Consider the following 21812-nt stretch of genomic DNA (forward strand, 5'->3'; position numbering starts at 1 on the left):
GCAGCCTTGTTGCTGACTGGTCTGTATTTTGCTGCGCGGTGCGGCCGCTCCGACCCGGCCGCCATAAAGCGGAGTTGGAACACAACCTTTGGTCGACACCGTCGGCTTGAGCAACCAACAGGAGCACACACCCTCCTTGCACACACACGCATGCACTCACACACACATGCATACACAACTGTGTGCATGTGGAAGCTTACACCACGCATTAACAAAGATATGTTTGCAAAACACCCATGTGACAAACACCTTCGCCCACAAACACCTTCGAAGAAATGCCCAAGACAAACTGATTGCACTTTTTTAGGACCATATTGATGAACTAATATATTGGATAAAAACACACCTGAGAGAGAGAGAGAGCATCAGTGAGGGGAGTTGAATCAGAAAAGACAAAAGTAATGGTAGATGTTATATGATATGGGTGTCAACTAATTGTTTTTACTGTAAACAACATGCTGGATGTGCATGGAAATAACCTAATTGTCCATATTTCAGAGCCTGTTGGTCCACATCTATGAAGTGAAAATATCATATATATGATAAATCACTAAACACAAGGAATAAAGTTGTCACCTAAGTTAACTTGAAACTGGAGATATTTATGAATTTCGTTTTTAGATTTACTTGAAAACCATCACACAATTGTTTTGAAAATAAATTCCCAAAAATCAAATGAATAAGTTATGAATCAGTTTATTAACCTGAACAGATTCCAAAGAGCATTGCAAAAAAAAAAAAAGAAAGAAAAAAAAAAGAAATCGAGAGGCTGGGTTTACACACTCAGTTCTCTAGAACAATATAACAATAAAATTCCCTTACATATTGACAAAATATAGGCAACAAAATTAGATTAATATATTTAGAATAATTTCATGCTCTTTTTGTTTTGCCTTCAATTTTGGAGAAAAATGGAGTCATTGCACTTTCATTTATGCCAAAAGCTAAAACAGTAAAATTATGATAAACCTCTGATATGTAGTCATGGCCTCTAGATCAAAAAGGCTGGTCCTGATTTTTTTTTAAAATCTCACAACCAGAGATACAGTTTGTATCTATTGTATTTTATAAAACTTGTTTATAATTTATAGAAAACAAATCAATCATATAATCTATGCAGCTTAGAGGCCACACTACACACCAGCCATTCTAAAAGGGGAACAGTGAGCAGTGGGCTGGCTTTAGTGTTCACGATGACTTTTAACTGTCCTTATCTCAACATAAATAATGTATCTATAAAAGTTAATCATCTACACGTCGGTAATGAGACATGTTCAACAGCCATAAAAAAGGTATTTTCTGTCCATCCTCCGGTTTTCTCTGTGAACACTCTGACGATAACATGTTGAAACTGCCTCTCATTATGTTTTTCAAAATCGACGAACACCGGTGACAACAACAAACACATAAGGAAACTAACAAGAACATCAATTATCAGCTATAAAACGTAGTTATCGTCGTTTCTTGATTGCCTTCACATCGGTATCTTTGCTAGAGTGCTTCTCCAAAAGGAAGACACTCAGTAATAGGTAGTTCTCGTCACCAGTCTTTTGTCTGCGGCCTGTTGGATCTGAGTTCAGGAGAGCCAGGCGTCAGTGTCTGGTCCTGGGTCAGCTATGCTCTTCGCTCCGGATGAGCTGTCATGCGGGTGTGCTGCGGCTAACAGGATATACAGTCCTACGTGTGTAAAACTGCAGTCCAGTTACCCCGTGTCTTTATAAGTTATAGTTTGGTCCAGGTAAGCTGTGTTCCGGCTGAGCCTGTAAGTAACAGGACCAACCTGATGCACGATAAGAGGTTTATATCAAGCAGGTGAGACGGCCTCAGGTCAAGTGAGCCAGGATCAGATCTAGTCCCACTGTTTCTGCACGCCTGCTTCACCCCTGCCGCACTGTTGCCCCCAGAGAATGGCAAAAGTTCAGGGGACAATCACTGCAGTAGCGGAGAGACTTCCATAATGGCCTCCGGGATGAAGCCAAATCAAGATGCATGGTAGTCTTGCTATGCTGCGCTGGTGGAGCGGTGACTCCTCATGCTTGAGACAGGGCGCACCAGGAGTTCTGTGGGGCGATGGAGGTCGGGGTAAAGGGATAGTCCTCGTATTTAATGTCCACATGTCCTGAGCCTGTGCTGTCTAGCTGGGACGTCTGCAGAGAGGAAGGGGACATTTGAATTGACCGCAATGTTAAAAAATAAACATATAAACAGGATCACTGACATACAGCCACATACAAAAACTATGAAACAAGCATTGTAGTAACTTTTACATGTTGAAAATGTTCTGTCTAAAATGTCAGGCAAACAAAGGAGAAGGTTCTTTCCGATCTGAGAAAAAAAAAAATGGCTTGATTGTTGCTGGCATGAAAGCTCATTCAAAATTCATATTCAAGTTAATTTAGCTCATAAGCTATTCGAAGACCTTTGCCTACAATAAGGCAACATTTTGGAGGCAACATTGAGTAAGTTCAGGTAACATTTTTTTTCACAATGGATTTTTAGAGTTTGGGAATGAAATGCTTCAAATGGATGTTTGCTGCTAAATCAAAGGATATAATGTGCTTCTGTACCTGCTGAAAAACAGGGTATGTCGAATAATAGGGCGTAACGATCTGACTGGTGGGTGTGTTGGAAACAGGAAGGGGTTTTACCTGAGTGACGGACGTGACGGTCTGTCCGGCGTAGGGCGACGGGGCCATATTGGGTTCGCTCTTAATGGTGGAGGCGTGTTCTGAGACCGAGAGGGAGGATGGGGAGCTGGTGTCGGAGGCCGTGGATCCTCCTGGTGGATGATAGATGGATGTCAAATGAGTGGTGGGAACAAAAAAAGAGTTGAGTTTCTCTGTCTCTCTCTGTCTCCTACTCTGTATACGTGTAAAAGAATTCAGACACTTTTCAATCAAGGAAACAATCTGTTGCTTCAATTTTGAGAAGGCATGCTGTAAGGACACTAGTGTATGGTGGATTGTCATATTATAATGAAAGATGTCAGATGATAATGAAAAAGATGACCAACATTTTTACACCTTAATCACTGAAATAAGGTCTATTTGGGATATCCTAACCTGTTATGTGTGTAATAGCCTATAAATCCAAGATAAGGAAACTGATTTATCTATCCACCTATATCTATCACCTCCATCTCTTTTCATCATTCCTACCTGTGGAGGTTTTATTCTTGGGCATCTTGGGTTTGCGCTTCCTGGTCTGAATGCTCTCTTTCTTCATGGCCAGAGGTCGGGGCACCTGACGGGAGGAGAGAAACACACGTTAGCTCAGCGCACCTCCCAGTCCCTGACACAACAGCACAGCATTCAGAGTGTCATGACAACCCACACAGCCTCCCCTCCCACGCCGCCGCTCCGATAACAATGACCACAATGCCCTTGGAGAGGTTTTACACTGTGCAAATAATGAGCTGCTCCTAGCTGTGTTACATGCAGGTTATAGGGGGGGGGGGGGGGGGGGGGGGGGGGGAGAGAGAGACATGAGAAGACGTGGTTTACCCCATGCAGCTTCATGTAGAGGCCGCAGGCGTTACAGACGGGCTCTCCCTCGGCGTTGCGTCTCCACAGTGTGGTGGTGCTGGTGTGGCAGTTAGTGCAGCACAGGCCGGCCCGGCGGGACGTGGTCTGCTGCAGAGAGAGAGAGAAAGAGAGAGAGAGAGAGAGAATGAGTGAGTTCACATTTGAAAGTCATACGGTTCTTTTTCAGGCTGGAACCCAAAATGAGAAATTTCAGTTTTAAATCTTCAGCTAGGCTCAGGAAAAGACATTTTTTGCTATTGGGGACCAGTCAGAAGTGGCTCATTTTGGATCCTTGAACCATAGATTGAGAAACCAGGAGTTTGAACTACTCCCTCAACTTTGAGCATGAATCGCAGGATGTCAGTATGTTTTGGTGCAACAATGATGTATTATCATTCCACGGTCCCATGCATGAATTCTAATAAGTCATTAGTTGAGTTTTTCGTTCTCACAATGTGCTGAAATGTAAGCAGTGCAGATCCGCGGGGCGACTATCAGCTTTGGTATGGGACAACAGGCGAGACTTCAGAGCGAAAGCACAACACAGTAGTTCGTCACGTTGCTCCGGAGAGCCTTGTCTAAAAACGGCCCGTCCAAGGGCAAGGTCGCCGCGGGACAAATAAAAACAGGAGAAAAGGGAGAACGGCTCAGTTGTGGAAGGAGACTGTTGGGCAACTCACAGCCACAGCTGCTCTGGAGAGGCGAGTTCCTGGGAAATACACAGCCGTGAAGCCTTGAACGCCCCCACCCCCTCCCTCCCCCTTTTCCATTCTCCAAACTCTCCCTGACCACTAATAGGCCGTGCATTATCTATTTTGACCTCAGTGGTAGTGTTAAAGACTATGTATCCTTAGAACAACCTATTAACTAATCATACATTGAGATAATTTCTGATTATAATAAAGCCTTGGTTATCTTGGTCACATATGCAAAATACACATTGCATGGTTTTTGTTAGTTGACTTACTTGTAGCCAGCTTGCCCAACCCTAAGAGTGTCCTATATTACTATAGGGTTATTTACCTACATGCTCTAACCATGATATAGCGGTAAATAAAAGGGTGGGAACTATAGCCTCCAGTTGGTGATCATCATAAGGCAAACAACCACCAATATGAACAAAAATGAATTATATTTTCAAAAAAACAAGAACAATTTCTGTTTTTTCCCCTTAAAGAACCTATCCTCACATAACTCATATCAGTTTGATTTGCTATGTGTACTATGAATTGACATCATAAAGATTTTTGTCAGCCCTACAAAGGTGCCAAACTCTTTTCCGCAAATAAAAAGCTGATCGAACTGAGTTCAGGTGAGTTTTCCCGTCACTACATCCCAGAATGAATAACTTCAATTTCATATGAAAATAGTTACGTCTTACCAGGCGTTTCTGTGGCTTAATGAGCGGCCTGTTGATGCCGTTCATCTTGTGGTAGAGGCCGCAGGCGTTACACAGGTAGTGTCCGGTGCCGTCCCTCCGCCACAGCGGCGTGGAGATGGAGCCGCAGTTGACGCACTCCCGGCCCTCCGGCATCTCCTCCATCAGGTCTGAGGACCGGAGGAAAGACACAAATGTGAGGTTTGATCTATACCGGAGGCCTGTTATGTATCTCTCAACGTTTTAAAATCACTATAATATCCCTGTCATATAGGGACTTAAATCGGTCTATAGTGATCGTATATTATACTTTATGGTAATTTTATTTCATATGGTATCACTATAATAATAACCATATAATATTCCTATAGGGACTACTTATCAAGCTGTTTTTAAATTTTCTATGGTATCTGCATACAATTCCAAGAATATTCCTAAAAGGTCTATAGTGATCTTATCGAACTTTCTGTTTTGGTATCATTCTAAAATTCCTACAATATCTATATAGGAAGCAATAGCATGTCTGTAGTGCTCATAAGTGAGTTTATCGTGAGCTTATCGTACTTTATGATATTTGTATCTCCTATGGTATCACTATGATATTCCCATAATATTCCTACAGGGATTTAAAGTTTTGCTGTGATGTTTGTACAATGTCATGTAAAATGTATGGGATAGGCCTAGGCTAATTACATCATAATTAGCATATAATATACATAATTACATTCTTTTTCGTACGGGGGAATTGTGGAATGTTAAAAAAAAAAAAAAAAAAAACATAATTAGGAATAGACAACAGCACAACATTTTCCTCTAAACTTTGTCTACAGGGGGGGTGGAGGGGGCGGGTCTGGTTACGGGCCACTGCATGATGAATAGCCAGGGAGGAATTTAAAACCTCTGATGAAGAGACATCAAACCCCGAATGAATCAGTCGGGAGACAGAGGGATGGAGGAATCTGTTGGTGGGGGTGAATGGGGCTGTTATCAGCCTGAAGGATCCAGGGGTCCCTCCATCCATCACAGCTCTGACACACGACGGACTCCTGGCATTAATTGCTCAAATTCCTAATCCCTCAATTGGGACAGACCGAGAGAGACCCGAGAGAGACCCGAGAGAGACCCCGCCGGTGTCCAAAACACAGCCTAACCATAGTAGAATATATTCTGCCGTGAGCCTGTTTTACTCTCTTTTTGACTCATTTAATGTTTAAATTTGTGATGCTATTAATTGCAGACGAATATAATGGATTACACTAAGGCTGAGGGCAGCTAGATGGTTTGGGATAACCAGGATTATAATAATTTACAAAGAACGAACAGCCCCTGCCCCATGTGCATATTCTTTTGCACATGTCTAAATTAAACTTTATGAAAAAGAACTGTATAGGCTCCTACAATACATTTGAGAAGGATCATAAATACTGCAGCATAAGCCATAAATTATATCCTGTAGGAATGTTATAGTGATACCAGGAGATACGATAAAGCACCATAAGGTCAATACTCACTATTGAGCACCACAAATAAACTTTCAATCTCTATAGGAATGTTATAGGAATATAATACGAGATAAAAAAATACAATAAAGTAGGCCTACAATAACGTCATTATAAACCGCAGACGAGACTGTCAATAGGAATATTATAGGAATCTTATAGTGATCCCATAGGACATAAAAATGCCATAAAGTAAATAAATTCACACTAATCTCACTATTAAGTATTAAGCACATCAGTCACACTGTAAGTCCCTATTTGAATATTATAGGATTATTACAGTCATTTTTCGTTAGGGAAGAAATTCTTCGTTCATCATCCAATCCGGTCGACAAGAGACTAAAGGACAAAACTGGATTTTATATTTTCATAATTAATTTATCCCGGTTTCTGCCAAGTGTGAAACAGCTATTAGGCCAAATCAAACAAACTGCTGGACAAGAGTCGCAGCAAATGCTTGAACTATCCAATCTGGGTCTGACTGAAATGTTTAACACGCCTTTTCAATGTCGACTTCAAAAGGTGTGTCCCTGAGTTACTTAATAAATGTTTAAGCATACAGGTAGAAATGTTTCAGACCGTTATAGACCCTGGTTGTCTGTCTGATCAAGGTGATAACTGATTGTTGTGACAATGGTTCTTTTCAGTGTGTTTTTTGTCCCAGTGTGTATTGAACTGTGGATTAAATTAGCATTTTAATTAATTGTTTTTAGCGAGCCTCTCTTCTGAAGAATGTGTATTGTCTAAATCCGATGGAGGATTGTTTAGGAGACTTGATTGAATCTCGTCCTCCCGACCCATGGATGGCACTAACCCAGGTTCCACTGAGCATTGTTGGGCCTCTCAATCACCAGCTACAATAAATAACTTAAGAAAACAACAACGCAATAAAATGTAAAGTCAGAGCCCCATATAACATGGCCTTGCCAACCATTGCCAAACGAAAGGTTAAAGTACCAATCACTCGTGTTAAAGAGGGAGTGTGGAAATAACGAAAAAAAAATACAGAATATGAACGAACAGGCTACCTTTATAGAAGAGCCTGCTTGTTTTGTTTATAGTTAGCCTGTAACAATAACATGTCATATTCATAAGGCCATTTTTCATTTCAATAACCATGTAGGCTATATATATAATTATAAAATTAATGGTAAAATATTATTATTATAATAATTATTATCATCATCATCATTATTATTATTATCATTATTTTTTATTTTTTTTTGTGATATACAGGCGAGGCCATAGGCGTCAATAGGGTATAGAAAGGATACGGTGGGCACTTATACTTTATGTGAGTCTAATTTTGATTTTATCATTTTGATCATTATAATGGAGAGCAAAGATCAAGCAAAAATCACAATAATTCTATTTTAAATATCTTAAAAATCACATCAGGGGAGCATTCAGCACCAATCTTCCTGGCTGATAGTTTGCTGACCTGTGTCTAAATTTGTCACATTGACCAAATAATAATATCTTGTCATCAGGAATTGCTTCACTTCTTCCCCAGAAATTTAGTCTAATGATATAAGCGGGTTTTGGAAGTTTTGGTGGCAAATGATAATAGATAGCCTAGATAATAGATGACATACTTCAGGGTTTAGTGAAGTGACTTGAACTGCGGCCTATACATACCCAGACTGGACCTTCTCCCGGACAGGCATCCTTGCCGTCCTTGCAGACTGATCACGCCGCTCTCGAAGTGTCCGGGCGTCCAGGAGGAGGTCGCCATCTCCGGGCTCATGTAGGCGTAGGGGCTGGAATAGGACCCGCCGACCGAGCGCACCAGCGCGCCTCCATACTGGTCTGCCCGGGCGCCGTTACCGAGAACCAGCGGGCTCTGGTAGGTCGCATCCCGGCCGGTGTTGGTGCTGACAGGCGGACTGTGCGAGTAGGAGAAGCCGGGCGGAGGGTGAGGACTGCTGGGCGTGAAGGAGGAGCCGTCCGTGCCGGTCTGGGGCCAGCCGTGGTGCCCGCCGAGGCCGTGGGACTGGTGCGGGGAGTCGCAGGTCTGCAGGTAGGGCAGCGTGGGCAGCATGGCCGGGACTCTGGTGGTGGGCACGTAGACCGGAGAGCTGGCCGAGGGGTGGATGTAATTCCCGGTGTCATGCGCGTAAGGGGACTGGTTGGAGGAGAGCGCGAGGCTTTGATACATTTTGACAACTTATTATGTCCTGTTTAGAAGATAGAAAATATGTTTTTTTCTGATGATGTTCTCAGTCCGGTGGTGTGATACTGTCCACGCGTAAAGGCACGTCCACGCTCCCCCGAGGGAATTCTGTGGGTCTTTTTGAACCGTTGATAGGATAAAAACCTTCTGGAAGTTTCCTGGCCTGGAAAGAAATCAGACAATAAACAAATTAGGGCCATAATTATGGAAATGAAGGAAACCCAATCAATCACAATCGCAATCGTCACCTCCAAGTCTGGCATTCACACCAGCAGCCTCAAGGACAGTTATGATGTTGTCATTTTCACATTTTTGTACACAGTTATCTTTTCTTTCTTTCTTTTTTTTTATTTTTATTTTTTATAAATATACCCTTGAAGAATCGTTCTCATAATTGTGTGTAGGTTAAATAGAAGTTGGCTTGCAGTCACGCATAATGGAGGAGCCACAGCAAAGAAAAACTTCAACAATCGATCAATATCATCAGCCATATTTCACTTGTATCATTCTGATTGACATTAAATGGATTAAAATGACACTAATGATCGGTGATATCTGTCCATGTAGATAGAGCAAACTATCAGCGACCCCAGATATCCTGCAGCAGCACACTGCCCGCCGCACGTCTCATTAAATCATAACTATAACAGGAACCAAATCAAACAACAGAACAGATAGCAAGCCCTGTTCCATATCTGCCGTGCATATATTTTCTATCAATAGCAACTCAAATCACATAAAACGTTGATAATAGCCCTTGCTGCGCATAGGAGGAATACAATTTCATTCCAAGGGCTCTCAGTGTATTATCTCACCAGATAAGGACGGTCGGGTGATAAAAAGTCCGGTCCTTAGCCTTACAAACTCAATAGAAGAGCGCAGCGGGCAAACTTGGTCACTCCAGACAGATACAGACCGACGAGGGAACACCGTGGAGCCTCTCCAAATATCCCCAACTCTGGTTCATGCGTAAAAGTTGCGCGCAGTGCTCGGAGAAAAATAAAAGCAAGCTCGGGACGATTGCAGCCTCTCTCTTCCTGCCGGTATATCTGGAGATAGTTACTGTCGCTGATAATTGCTGATATGAGTGTGCTCCTATTCGCTCCCCTACTGGAAAATTTGTATGGGAGAGAAACACGTGACGCAGCCCGCTGCTCCGAGGTAGGTAGGGAGGGAGGGAGGGCCCCTGGGTGCCGGAGAGGGGAGGAGAGGGGCCCGAGGGTGGGGGTGGCGGGTGAGGGGACGTGAGTACCAGCTTTAATGGCACCTGTAGTGCACCTTTTAATGTTTTAGAGTCGATCAGAGTTCATGTTTCACTAGAAAGAAGGCAGCCGCAGCGGTTTGGACAGATTTAGAAGCATATGGAGAGTAAACCCAACTAACTTCAGTTCATCCAGTAGGCCGACTCAGTTTTATATACGGAATAGAGCGTACTCACCTTTTTAGAGCTGACATAAATCTTCTTTTTCTTCGTTTTTACATAAATTCATAGTGTACATCATAGTAAATAGTATCAAACTGATGTAGCTCAAGTTATAGGAAGATAGGGCATTTTAAGGAGAGGGACATAGGCCTAAATAAACGCTTTTCTGAAATTATAATTGAGTTTTATATCGGTGGTTGTTTGCCTTATGATGATCACCCATCTTTAAATTTACCACATCACTGGATTAAACAACAACACTTAATTTAGAAATTAACAATTACAGGCCAAACTTCCGTCTCCATTCCTCCTGTTATCATTTGTCAAAAATTAAAATCCAAATTCTAATAGTCAAACTGAGCCTAAATAACTTCTATGCATATTAAAGCGACTATAATATAACAAATAGACCAATCTCCACCATTTTATAATAGTGGGTATATATCAGTGGTGCTTGTAAGGAGCCGTTAACTCAACTCATGAAAACACACGTTGCAGTAAAATGACCGATCCTCGAAAGAGAAAGTTATGTACGGTTTTATGGTGAGATAAATCTCTACGAGTTCTCTGTAAAAGCAGAAATCCGATAAGAAATACGACCAATAACCTGGTGAAACAACAATAATTACAGCAAGGCTTAATGTTGTCCTGCAGCACGAGGCCGCCGCTGCTAATGATGTGGCACCGTGGAGTTATGAAGATATGATTATCATGCTGAATAACCTCAGCAGCGCGCCAGATGTTGATCATGTTGAGATATTGATTCGGAGATGAAATAAAATAATAAAAAATAATATACAATAAAATAAAATAAAATAAAATAAAAACAGCTATTTCTGTAGAAAATTTCTGGGTACAATATAGGCCGTGGGAAAAAAAGATACAATAAAGTACTACAATATTGTGGGCTGTAGCCCAGATTAGAATATTGCCATTATAATGGCAATATTCTTCTATATTCAGATTAGAATATTGCCATTATAATGGCAATATTCTAATCTGATGATAAAAATCAGCAACGTAGGAATCATTAGTTAATTTCTGCATATTTGCGAAATCACCTTTGTATTTATTTTTAAAATCAGCTAGAAATCCGCTAAATAGGCTAGAGCATTTTCAATAACTATCGGCCCATAGTTATAGGTCTATAAGCCTGTCCTTATCATTAAGCTACAATTTACAACATACCATAATATCTTATGATGGTAATTTTTAAACACGAAAGAATGAAAACTAATGTGTTTGTTGTCTCATGGCAAACATGAGAGGCCTGATTAAAACAACACGCTCCTTCAGAAAAATGACCGGCCTCTTGTATATTTGTGAAATAACATATAAGTCATCTTTGAAACTGTATTTAGCTACAAGATGAGACGACTTATTCTCATGATAGTTGAATATCTCCTCACAAAGTTTGAATTTCTTCTGATTTCTCTTTTCTGTCTCTCAAGGTTTTAAGCAGAATAATAACATTATATTAAGATCGCTTTTTGCCTCATCTGAGCGGAAGGTCCAGTGATTAATCTCTCTGTTTTCTACATCCGTCCATCTTAATCAAAGATGAGTGCAGTCGCCCGTCTGTCTGCGTCTCTTCACCTTTTAATGGCCAACCACTTGATGACGATTTGTGAAACGGCTTCAGTCGCCCCAAATTTATAGCTTTTGCATATAATTTCGTGTCAACCAATTTTAGTGACAGAGATCGTAATGCAAGTCTATGTGATTTTAATGTTATTAAATAATGTTGTTATTAGGCTATTTAAAAAATAGGCCACTGAAAAGTCCCACAGTAAATTGTCACTTGAAGTAAAACAGAGAAGTCAACATGTAAATTATCACCTTTTACTTTTACTGCAAATAACCTTTACGCTTTTCAGGAAAAAAACAGTTCAAATATGTTTTTGTAAAACAACAATATTTTACAAATATGAAATTTTGTACAAAAAAAATACATAAAAGAAACAAACAAAGAAAACTTTCCCCCGTTTAAACTTTTTACTTTTTTGGTGTGAGTGTATGCGGTCATTGGAAGTGAATTATACAATTAGGGAATGAAAATTATTAGATCCAATGTGTTTGAGTTGTTGGCCTAATTCCAACAGTTGGCACAATCACCTTTCTTGTCTGAATATACATAGCCTGGGGTTACTGAGAAATGTTAATACGCCTGCAAAGCTACACAGGCTATACAGACAGTCATGCAAATTTTCTCAAATAACAAACATATGTTTATCACTGCAGGTAACTCTTAATCTGAACAATTTAAACTATAATGATTAGAGCTAGACTCTTGTAGGCTAGTGAGATAAATCAGCCTCCTTATCTTGGCACCATTCTAATCATAATTGCAGCTACATCACCTACAGATTTATAGCCTCTTGCACATCCCAAAACAGGTTAGGATATCATCTCCAAATAGACCTTATTTCAGTGATTAGGGTGTTAAAATGTCATTAACTCTTTTTATTATCATGTGACAACTTTCACACTATCAACATTAAATTATATCATCTGGAAATTGAAACAACATAATATTAAATTATTCTGAAATGTTTACAAATGAGGATATAGATAGATAGATAGATAGATAGATAGATAGATAGATAGATAGATAGATAGATAGATAGAGAGAGAGAGAGAGAGAGAGAGAGACAGAGAGATACATACATACATGTTGATCGACTGTAATTATCTCATTACAAAAAGCATTTCCACAACCCGCAGTACATCACCAGCATGACATGTCACACGTCATAGCCATCAATCACATACAAAAAAACAATTTCAATACATGAACTGCAAGTGATCTTCCATTAAAACATGCAGCCTATAATTCCTGTGCAGCATGAGGCTGCAGCCCCGGCTCAGCTACATCACTGTGCAGCTGCAGCAGCAGCAGGCAGCAGGGTAATCAACAGCACTGACTTTGAGGTCGGTCCCATACACAAAGAACACATGTGGCTTTCCCCTCCATTCGTAGGTCACCTTGGTAATGGGAAGCAACTCTATGGTTTGACGCTGCAGAGAGAGACAGAGAGAGAGAGAGAGAGTGAGTCAACAAGGGGAACAGATTCCAGTGTGTGTGCTGTGTGTGGGGCTTTAGTAGAAACACAGAGGCTTTGCGAAACCTCCCTACCTGCTGCAGAATGTTTGAAGTTTGAGAATACTTGGCTTGGTGCTCCCTCACTAGCCTTTCTGAGGTCGCCACCACTGTCGGCTCTGGGAAACTCACAACTGGGTGAACCTGCATCACACATCAAAGAGGTTAAAAAAAAGGTTGTCTTTTTTAAGCAGATAAATACCTTGTTTTTTTTTCCTATTTGTTTTTACCATGATGTCAGAGTCTGTGAACAGCTCCTTTCCAGGCACCTCGTCCAGTTTGCCCATCATTAAACCACTGGACTGGTCCACTGTGTATTCTTCTTTGTTGGTAGTCCTGTAGGAAATGCAGAATATACACTACCAGTCAAAAGTTTGGACACACCTGATTGAATGCTCTATGTTTTTCCATTCTCTTAAAGCTATTTTGATCTAAAGGCTTCTGCTTAAATGCTTGAAATTTGTTTCTTAGATCAGTGGTTCTCAACATGGGGTCCGGGGACCACCAGGGGTCCTTGAGTGGGTTCCAGGGGGTCCCCAGCAAATTGATGAATTGTTAAACTTCACCATTATTTGATTTACAAGAAGTTAACACAATTAGAGAATGTAGAAGAATATCATAGTTTCTCTGTTATCTCTCTACCTACAATACAGATAGTCATGGAATTCTGGACAACATCATATCTAACAATAAAAATATTCTCAGATTTGGGTCCAAGAGACAAAATCTCATCAAATGGGGGTCCGTCTCCCTAATTTGTACTAAATTAGGGTCCTTGATATGAAAAAGGTTGAGAATCACTGTCTTAGATAAATATAAATAGTGAAGTTGATGCCAATATATGAATTTGTTTCCAAAGCCTTTGTCTTTCAAAGTAGCTGTGTACAATTAAAACGTGCATAAGTAGAAATAAACACTTTGTTCAAAAAAAAAAAAAGCATTTGTCTTTCCATCAAGGCAAAGGGCGGCTACTTTAAAGAATCTAAAATATAAGATAGTTTTGATTTGTTTAACACTCTTTTGCTACTGCATAATTCCATTTGTGTTATTTGATAGTTTTGATGTCTTTACTATTACTCTAAAATGTGGAAAAATAGTAAAAATAAGAAAAATGTGGTGTGTCCAAACTTTTGACTGGTAGTGTAGATGTATACATGTAGAGTGATGTATACAGTCTACTGTCTGTTGTATGACTTACACTTTCCCCTGCATGAATGTGAGGCTGTTGGCTGTGTAAGATGTGTGTCTCTATTTTAATGCATTACTTGTTGATATACGCCATGGCCACATTTATTATGTTTTATTATAAAGTGATTCTGATTCTGCTATGCGAAAGTCAAACTACATTTGGCCATAAACAGGTTTGACACATCATGAAGGCTTTTGACTCAAAGTTTTGACCACAAAAAAGAAAAGGCATTACAGCTCTGACACATTTTTGAAATAACAAACCAACAACGCTAACCATCTGACAATGACGCTGAGCGAGACCACGATCTTACGCTTGCCCAAACATTTACCACATCTGGTCTTGCCCGAGCCAGAGCAACCCAAACACCTGTGAGACAAAAACAAAAACAAAAACAAAGGGGTCACATAATATACAGGTCATGTAGCATTTTATGTCAAACAGCTCACACCTTATCATGCTATCGTGATACAGATTCAAAGGTTTGGATAAAAGAAAACAAAAAAAGAAACAAAAACAAAGCAGACTTACCTCATCCTCCCACCTCCGCCACAGAGGATGCAGGTACGCGTATTGCTAGCAGTTCTGTGAACGCCGCGCCCGCCGCATCCATAGCATTGTCTCTATAAGAGATATGAGAACAGGCAAAGCATGAGCCAGACCAGCTGTCTGTGGGTCTCCTCTGTCGAAGCCTTCAGTGGTCACTTACTTTACCATGGCCGGAACAGTGAATGCAGCGCACTTTTCCCATGAAATCACAGTGAATGCAGTCCTGTTGGTGAAACGAAGCTCTGTTAGAGCCAGGGAAATGCTGACTTCACACTTTGACAGCCACTCTCCACTCAAACAGAATAACTGATATCAGTGATTTGGAGTGAAAGCTAGGCCTATACTGCCTTTATTCCCACGGTGGCCATTTTGAACTGTGTACCAAGATGCACATCTTATGCCGCTTTTCCACCGCATGGTACCGGCTCAACTCGACTCGACTCTACTCGCCTTTTTTGGTTTTCCATTGGGCAAGTACCAGGTACCAGGTACCATATTACCTGGTACCTGGTACTTTTTTTGGTAGCACCTCCGTCGAGGTTCCAAGCGAGCTGAGGCGATACCAAAAGGTGACGTGAAAACACTGCAGACTACTGATTGGTCAGAGAGAATCGTCATCATTGCCAGCAGCGATAGCGGGGATTTTAAAGCAGGCTAAAAACTGTTGTAATTTTGGCTCTACGACTGTTAATATGTCACTTTATTAAGTTTTAATATTTTTTCAGGCGGGAAAGTAACCATGTAGATTCCCAATATGTGGTCAGTTTATCCAAATAACGCCTGTTTGTAAATCTGCTGCGACGTTTTCAGAGACCGTCTGCCTCGCAGTCCGCCATTCCGCAGTCTGAAGAGACGCAATGCGTTTTGGGGCGGTTGAGTATGTCCAGTAAACTCATGCCGCACACTCAGAAATTCTTGCTAATCTAGTATACATCCACCCGGGCATTTCTCGCGTACACAAAATTTACATACTATGCAGTTGGAACGCACTACATACTCAATTTCACGTATGAATAGTACGTTAGTGTGCGTCGCTATGACGACCAGTTGTGGGGGGGGTGGGGGGGTACTATCTGCAGTGGAAAACCAAGTGGTACTACCAAAAGCGAGTAGAGTCGAGTCGAGGCGAGTTGAGCCGGTACCATGCGGTGGAAAAGCGGCTATACAAACGTCAAGAACTGGACAAACACTTGTCATTTCACAGATTCCCCACTAAAAGCCATATTAAAGGGATGAATCTCAAGGATTGTGGAGGGATATATATTCACGGTAATATACTAGCTAGTAGCTAACTAGCTAGTAAGCTAGCTAACTTCTCTGCTAAATTGCAGTTGTTGCAGCTGTTGCTCCTGAGATTGCTAGCTAATTTGATGACCACTATCTATCTGAAGTCCTCACTTATGTGTTTTAGTAACATTATAGTTTTATTTAGACCTATAGGCTACATGCCAATCTTTCGGGTAGTTTCCCATCCCAACAGTTAAAAATGGCCGCCATGGGAAATGGTCAATGAATAGGCTACACTAGCCTACCTTCACAGATGATGTGTGTGGAATCTTGAGGATTTGCTCCCCATCGTTAAAAAAGGCGGGGACATCAACTGGAATGTCCCAGGGCTCAGGTGGTGTTTGGTCACTGGTGTCAATTGGCTCACCTGACATAAACACATCATACAGTCATACTTTACATGTGAAGATAGATGCATTGGCTTATTGCAAACAAAGCAAATGTTTAGGTCCTATTAAAAGAGCCGTATTCCAGAGAGTAAAGACCCTCCAGACATCCAAGCAGCACCTGACCTGACCATCCTCTCTGTTTTCCTCAGAAACAAATAAGTATGCAAAAAGTACTTTACCATAGTATGGTAATCGATTCACTTGCGTCTTTCTTGTCTCGGTAAAGGTTTCCAGGCAATACTGAAGAGGGAAAGACATGAATCAAGCAGAGTGAGAAGAGCGAGAACATAAATTACAAGAGGCAAGAGGGACCGCTACATTTGACAGACTATCTTGTTTGAAAATGAAGAGTTTCATTTCAAACTTAGACATCTAGAACTCTTAAATAAAACAAATCAAGGCATGTTTTAAAGGATAGTAGGTGACTTCAGCCTTTGGTTACCAAAATCATAACAGTTTCACAGACTGCATCCTCTGAATTTTAGAGATATTCAACTAGTGTGACAACAACCAGGCAGTATGATTAATGTCATCATGTGTGGGTCTCTGTCTCACCCTGTATGTATTAAAGGCCTCCATGTTGGTGATCAGGCCATTCTCCGCCGGCCTTGAACCGAAGAAGCGTTTATCTGACACGTACTTGACGAAGGCCTGTCGAGCTGCATCTTTGCTAAGAGATGGGATGCTGCAAAACAACACCATGAGTTCTACGTGGTTCAGAAAATGAAATCACACACTCACACATGATGTGTCTAGTTTGGAGCAACAGAGCTACGTTACTTTATACATTTTTTTTTCTGTAGGACACTGATAACAAGTAAGGCTTTAAAGGATACTCTGAATATCACCACAGGTATCCGGATAGATTTTACTATTTTATTATTGTTATGGGTATGATGTGCAAAATGTATTTGGAAACTTACTCCCAGTTTGGATGTGAGGGCTGAGCTTCAGGCCGGGCTGGGTTGGACAGCGTGGGAGGGGGAAGGATTGTACCTGCAACAGGTTTAGTGATGGTTTATATAAACTAATGAAACATCAGGTCATTCAACAATCAATCATCCATCAGTGAGTAGATGAATTGCCATGTGCATTTTCATATATTTTAAGATTACAAATTTCAGTCTGAGCAGCTGTATGGCAATCAGTATTCGGGCTGGTTACTGTACCTTCACCCTCTTCTACCGTTCCATCATAGCCAGGTATGCTGTCATGAAAAGGAAGCAAAAATGATTCATTACATTTACAACCCAGCATGCTGCGTCACATCTCTGACAGCTTAACTAAATGATTTTGAAATAAAAGTACAAACTCATCCTTTCTTAAGTTTTGCCCTGTTCATGCATGTTATACTACTGCCAACGTGCCATGTGGGAGGGGTTCTGTCTGGTTTGATAGGAGATGTGTAGGTGTAGAGCTACATGCTGTAGCAAAGAGGAACTGTGGGCTGTTCTCTGTGTGATGACCTGAACTCTGATCCAACTCATTTCTGAAATCCATTCAAATCTGGGAAATTGTATTGAACTGATTTGACAGAAGTATTACCAGATATCAGAGTACTCAAATCTGCGTGAAAAATTATGTAAATATGGTAATGCATCAGAAGGTTTGATGACACAACAAGAACATTACTACCTTCTTCTTTTCATCTTTTTTTTTTTTTTGGTGAAAGCTGAAATTGATGCTAAAACAAATAAAAGTACTGTATGTGGTCATTTGAAGTGTTAATATAAATAAATGCCTTGCTGTCTTACATATTCCTGGTCACTGACTTTTCTTTCTCCCCCTTGGCTACATTATACCTTCACTCTCCCACCCTCCAGTGCTACCACCACCACCATAACCATTAATGATCATCATAACCTCCACCATCACCTGAAACATCACCACTATCACCTCCATCAAACCCAATACCATCTCTTGATTTTGGCTAAAAACATTTGATCATCTAAACAGGGCAAGAGGTGAAGATACCACTCCCAAAAAACTGTACCAACAAATAATATGTCATTTTTAATTGACACTGGATTTTCCTCCAAGGAGGAGACTAAACTAAACGAAACTATCTACAAAGGTGGTCCAAACAAGAAAACATTTATGTTTCATTAAATACACTACTCACTTAGAGCCAGTAAAATGCAACAAAAATACCTAACTTGTGGCCCCATTGTAGAAAAACAATTAGCAACAACTGAAGCCAACCACAGGTGACAAACTCACCTTTCTTGTGATAGAGTGTCCATTTTCACCGAGAAAAATCAAATAGAAGTAGATGGCCGAGGATCACCGCGCTGAGAGACAGGTAAAATGACAAAGGTGTGCCTCTTTATGGATGTTGGAGTTAACTGACTTACAGGAAAACACACCTCTCTTATATTCTCATTTACGAGATCAACTGTCTTCCTCTTCCTACCTGCATTCCTACCCACTCTTTCCCAACACTATGTACTATAGAAGAAACATTACCAGTTGTAAATGTATTGATTCCTGCTACCTGTTGTTAAAAAAATGATATGACATATAATTAATGGATTAATTAGCAAATATTGCAATGGGAACATACTTGTCTTCACATAACACAAGTGTGGTATTAATATTAACTCAGTTTCTTTAAAGCATTAAGGAGTTATAGTAGTTTCAAGAAAATCATTTTCCTCATTAATAAGCAAATTTATTCAGCAAGGTGCTCCAAAATCTAATCAAATCATCTATTCTTTAGGGCAAACCTGTGGTGTAAGTATGAGGTTGCTCTTCATTTTCACATTACTCTTGAGTCATTGTGTTCACAGGAATGTGTCTACACAGAGACAGATTCATGGTGACGGGACATGTGACCCTAAAATGTCCATATATGATAGAGAAATCCTAGGTAAAGAAATAAGGAAAAGTCAGGTAAAGTAAACATTTTATCTCAGTAGCAATCAAACAAGGATGGGCACTTCCTCTTGTGACCTCATCCTCTAGGTCTAACGATCACACAGCAAGCCATTTCATTCCATTTCTGTGTATTTCCCCCAAGCATAAACTCTCTGTGCACCGCCTGCCGTAACCCCAATCTCTCACCCTGGAGAAAAAGCCAGCGAGGTGGTTTTAGCGCATGAAGTAATTCTCGTCTCTCAGTACAGGAGTCAGATAGCGACCTTATGAATGAGGTGATCGGTGAAGGCCCGCTCCACCGCAGCCTCATTTGCACAGTCCATCACGGCGTTCCGCGCGGCTCTGTGTCGGGGGGCCCGTGGCACAATTACAGCTCCCCCCGGTCAGTCTGTGGTTATGTCAATAAAAACTGGGATCCTGCAAATGCGGCGCATTCCCGTTGCAGGCCGCATATCTGCTGTTTATGTCAGTTTTTGGTAATGTTTCTCTGGACTGACTGATAGGCCTATCCGCCAGGGAGGCATTGTCTCCGGATAGAAATGCCTTTCGACTTTGATCACCCCCCTAATGCGACGCCACTGTCCTTTACGGCTGCATTCTTTCGACTCCAATGGAATTTCAGCCTCTATCTTCATTTTACATACACATGCCTGCAAGATAAGTTAGGAATTTCCCAAAGGTATTTATTGTCTATGAAAGGACAGATTAAAGTTGTCTCTGTGTGTGTGTGTATGTTTGTGTGTGTGCCCATGGTCTTGTTTCAGAGGCTTTTCTCTAATTTCTTGTCAGCAGTGCAAATTGTGTTATGATCGCTCCAGATAACATCGTCCCGGTCTTCATTCATCACTGAGAAAACGTACAGCGTTATCAAGTCAAACCAATCCAACCCCGAAACCATAATGACCAGTTAGCGAAGACATGCTCAAATAGATCTGATAGGACCCATGTCGGTGTAGGAGAAGGCTGACAGAGTAGCCGACAGTTAGACATGAGTAAAGCACAGATACCACCTATCGCCAGGCCTGATTTCCCCTCCTTAGCTCAGTACTACAGGCATCTGGGACGATCCAAGGTTCATTTCTCCGCTTAGCTTGACGGCAGACGGCTGCGTTCCCATATGTGGGAAGTGGGTTCAAATCCTGTTTGTCTTCTGCGGCTGGATGCGTGTGATGTGTGGAGCTTCCTGGCTTTTCTGGTCTTGAAAGGCAGCAGAATGTGACGCACGGTAGCAACCGGCCTGCCGAGAGAGGAGTCTGGAGACAAGATGGGGAGTCTGGCCACAGGGAGCAGAGCCGAACCGTTTCAGCATGGGGAATATTGAGGCAGCATGACATGTCTATCAACATCCCTATACATGTGGCTGGATTTAGCATTTGAACATTGCTGACAGCATTCTAAGGAGTATGCGAAGAGAAACGAAACCGAAAGTAATGCCAGTACTGGTGGGAATATGAGAAACAAACAAATAAACAAACAGTCTTGCTGGCTTGCTTCAGTGTTTTAATTTAACTGAAATACCTCATTCAGTCTATATTTTAAAAACACTGGTGACTCCATCCTCAATTTTTTTTTTACATTTTATAAGCAAAGCTGGGAAATTTTATATATTTCCAAGATGTGCTTACTTTCACAATCATTTTGATTATTTGATGATTTTTTTTGAGAATGTACCATGTCAATGCGTTCACTTCAAACAGTTGATATCTCACATTGGAACAAAATGGTTCAGTAATAATGTTATCCCATGTTGGACATCTTGTTTTTCAATAAATATTTTAAAAACACTGGTGACTCCAGCCTCAAAATGTTTTACATTTTGTAAGCAAAGCTGACAGTTTTTCTGTATTTCCAAGATGTGCTTCCTTTCACAATCATTTTGAGAATATGCCACTTTTCAACGCATTCATTTCAAAATAGTTGATATCTCCCATTGGAACAAAAGTTCTATAATAATGGTGGATATTTTGTTTTGGAATGAGCCATCCTTTTCTACACCAAGGCCTTCCCAGACCTCCAGCAGACTACAGACAGGGGGGCGGGGGGGCAGGGGCCTCTCCTCTCCTCTCCTCTCATCATCATCCCGAAAATGTGAACTTTTTCCCCCTTCTCTTACAACTCTCCCTCAGTCGACTTCTACCAGAGACTAATAGACCCATGCCAGTGTACACAAGGAACAGATACAGGGGAAGAAAGGATTTAGGGGGTTCGCACATGCCCCCCCCCCCCCCTCTGGTTGCTGGGGAATGTGAAGTAGGAGTCAGCCTAATCTCCAGCGCCCATGAGAGACTGGCTCCTGTCTGCCTGGCTGCCACTTCCCTATCTGTGTGTTTCATTTCACACTGTCAGTCCCTATCTGTGCTGCTGGTCCTGCTGCTACTGCCGGGCTGAGGCTGAGGGACTGCTGGGGCCCCACAGAGCAGGGGC

General features: G+C 41.2%; 2 protein-coding genes across 2 annotated transcripts; both read right to left on the bottom strand.

Moving 5' to 3' along the window:
- Positions 1-2030: 2030 nt before the first annotated feature.
- gata5 (GATA binding protein 5) lies at positions 2031-8559 on the bottom strand. Its single transcript, XM_071918733.2, has 6 exons — positions 8040-8559; positions 4906-5072; positions 3504-3632; positions 3159-3243; positions 2649-2779; positions 2031-2147 (listed from the first exon to the last, which is right to left on the bottom strand). Exons 1-6 carry the CDS (start codon positions 8557-8559, stop codon positions 2031-2033), a joined length of 1149 nt encoding a protein of 382 aa, XP_071774834.1.
- A 4306-nt stretch (positions 8560-12865) lies between these two features.
- LOC139926886 (protein SSUH2 homolog) lies at positions 12866-18428 on the bottom strand. Its single transcript, XM_071918742.2, has 9 exons — positions 18314-18428; positions 17067-17218; positions 16691-16751; positions 16368-16489; positions 14818-14909; positions 14563-14655; positions 13328-13433; positions 13134-13241; positions 12866-13015 (listed from the first exon to the last, which is right to left on the bottom strand). The coding sequence occupies exons 1-9, from the start codon at positions 18426-18428 to the stop codon at positions 12866-12868; spliced, it is 999 nt and encodes a 332-aa protein (XP_071774843.2).
- Positions 18429-21812: the final 3384 nt, after the last annotated feature.

Source organism: Centroberyx gerrardi, chromosome 14 (genome assembly GCF_048128805.1).
Source record: "Centroberyx gerrardi isolate f3 chromosome 14, fCenGer3.hap1.cur.20231027, whole genome shotgun sequence".
Lineage (NCBI taxonomy): Eukaryota > Metazoa > Chordata > Actinopteri > Beryciformes > Berycidae > Centroberyx > Centroberyx gerrardi.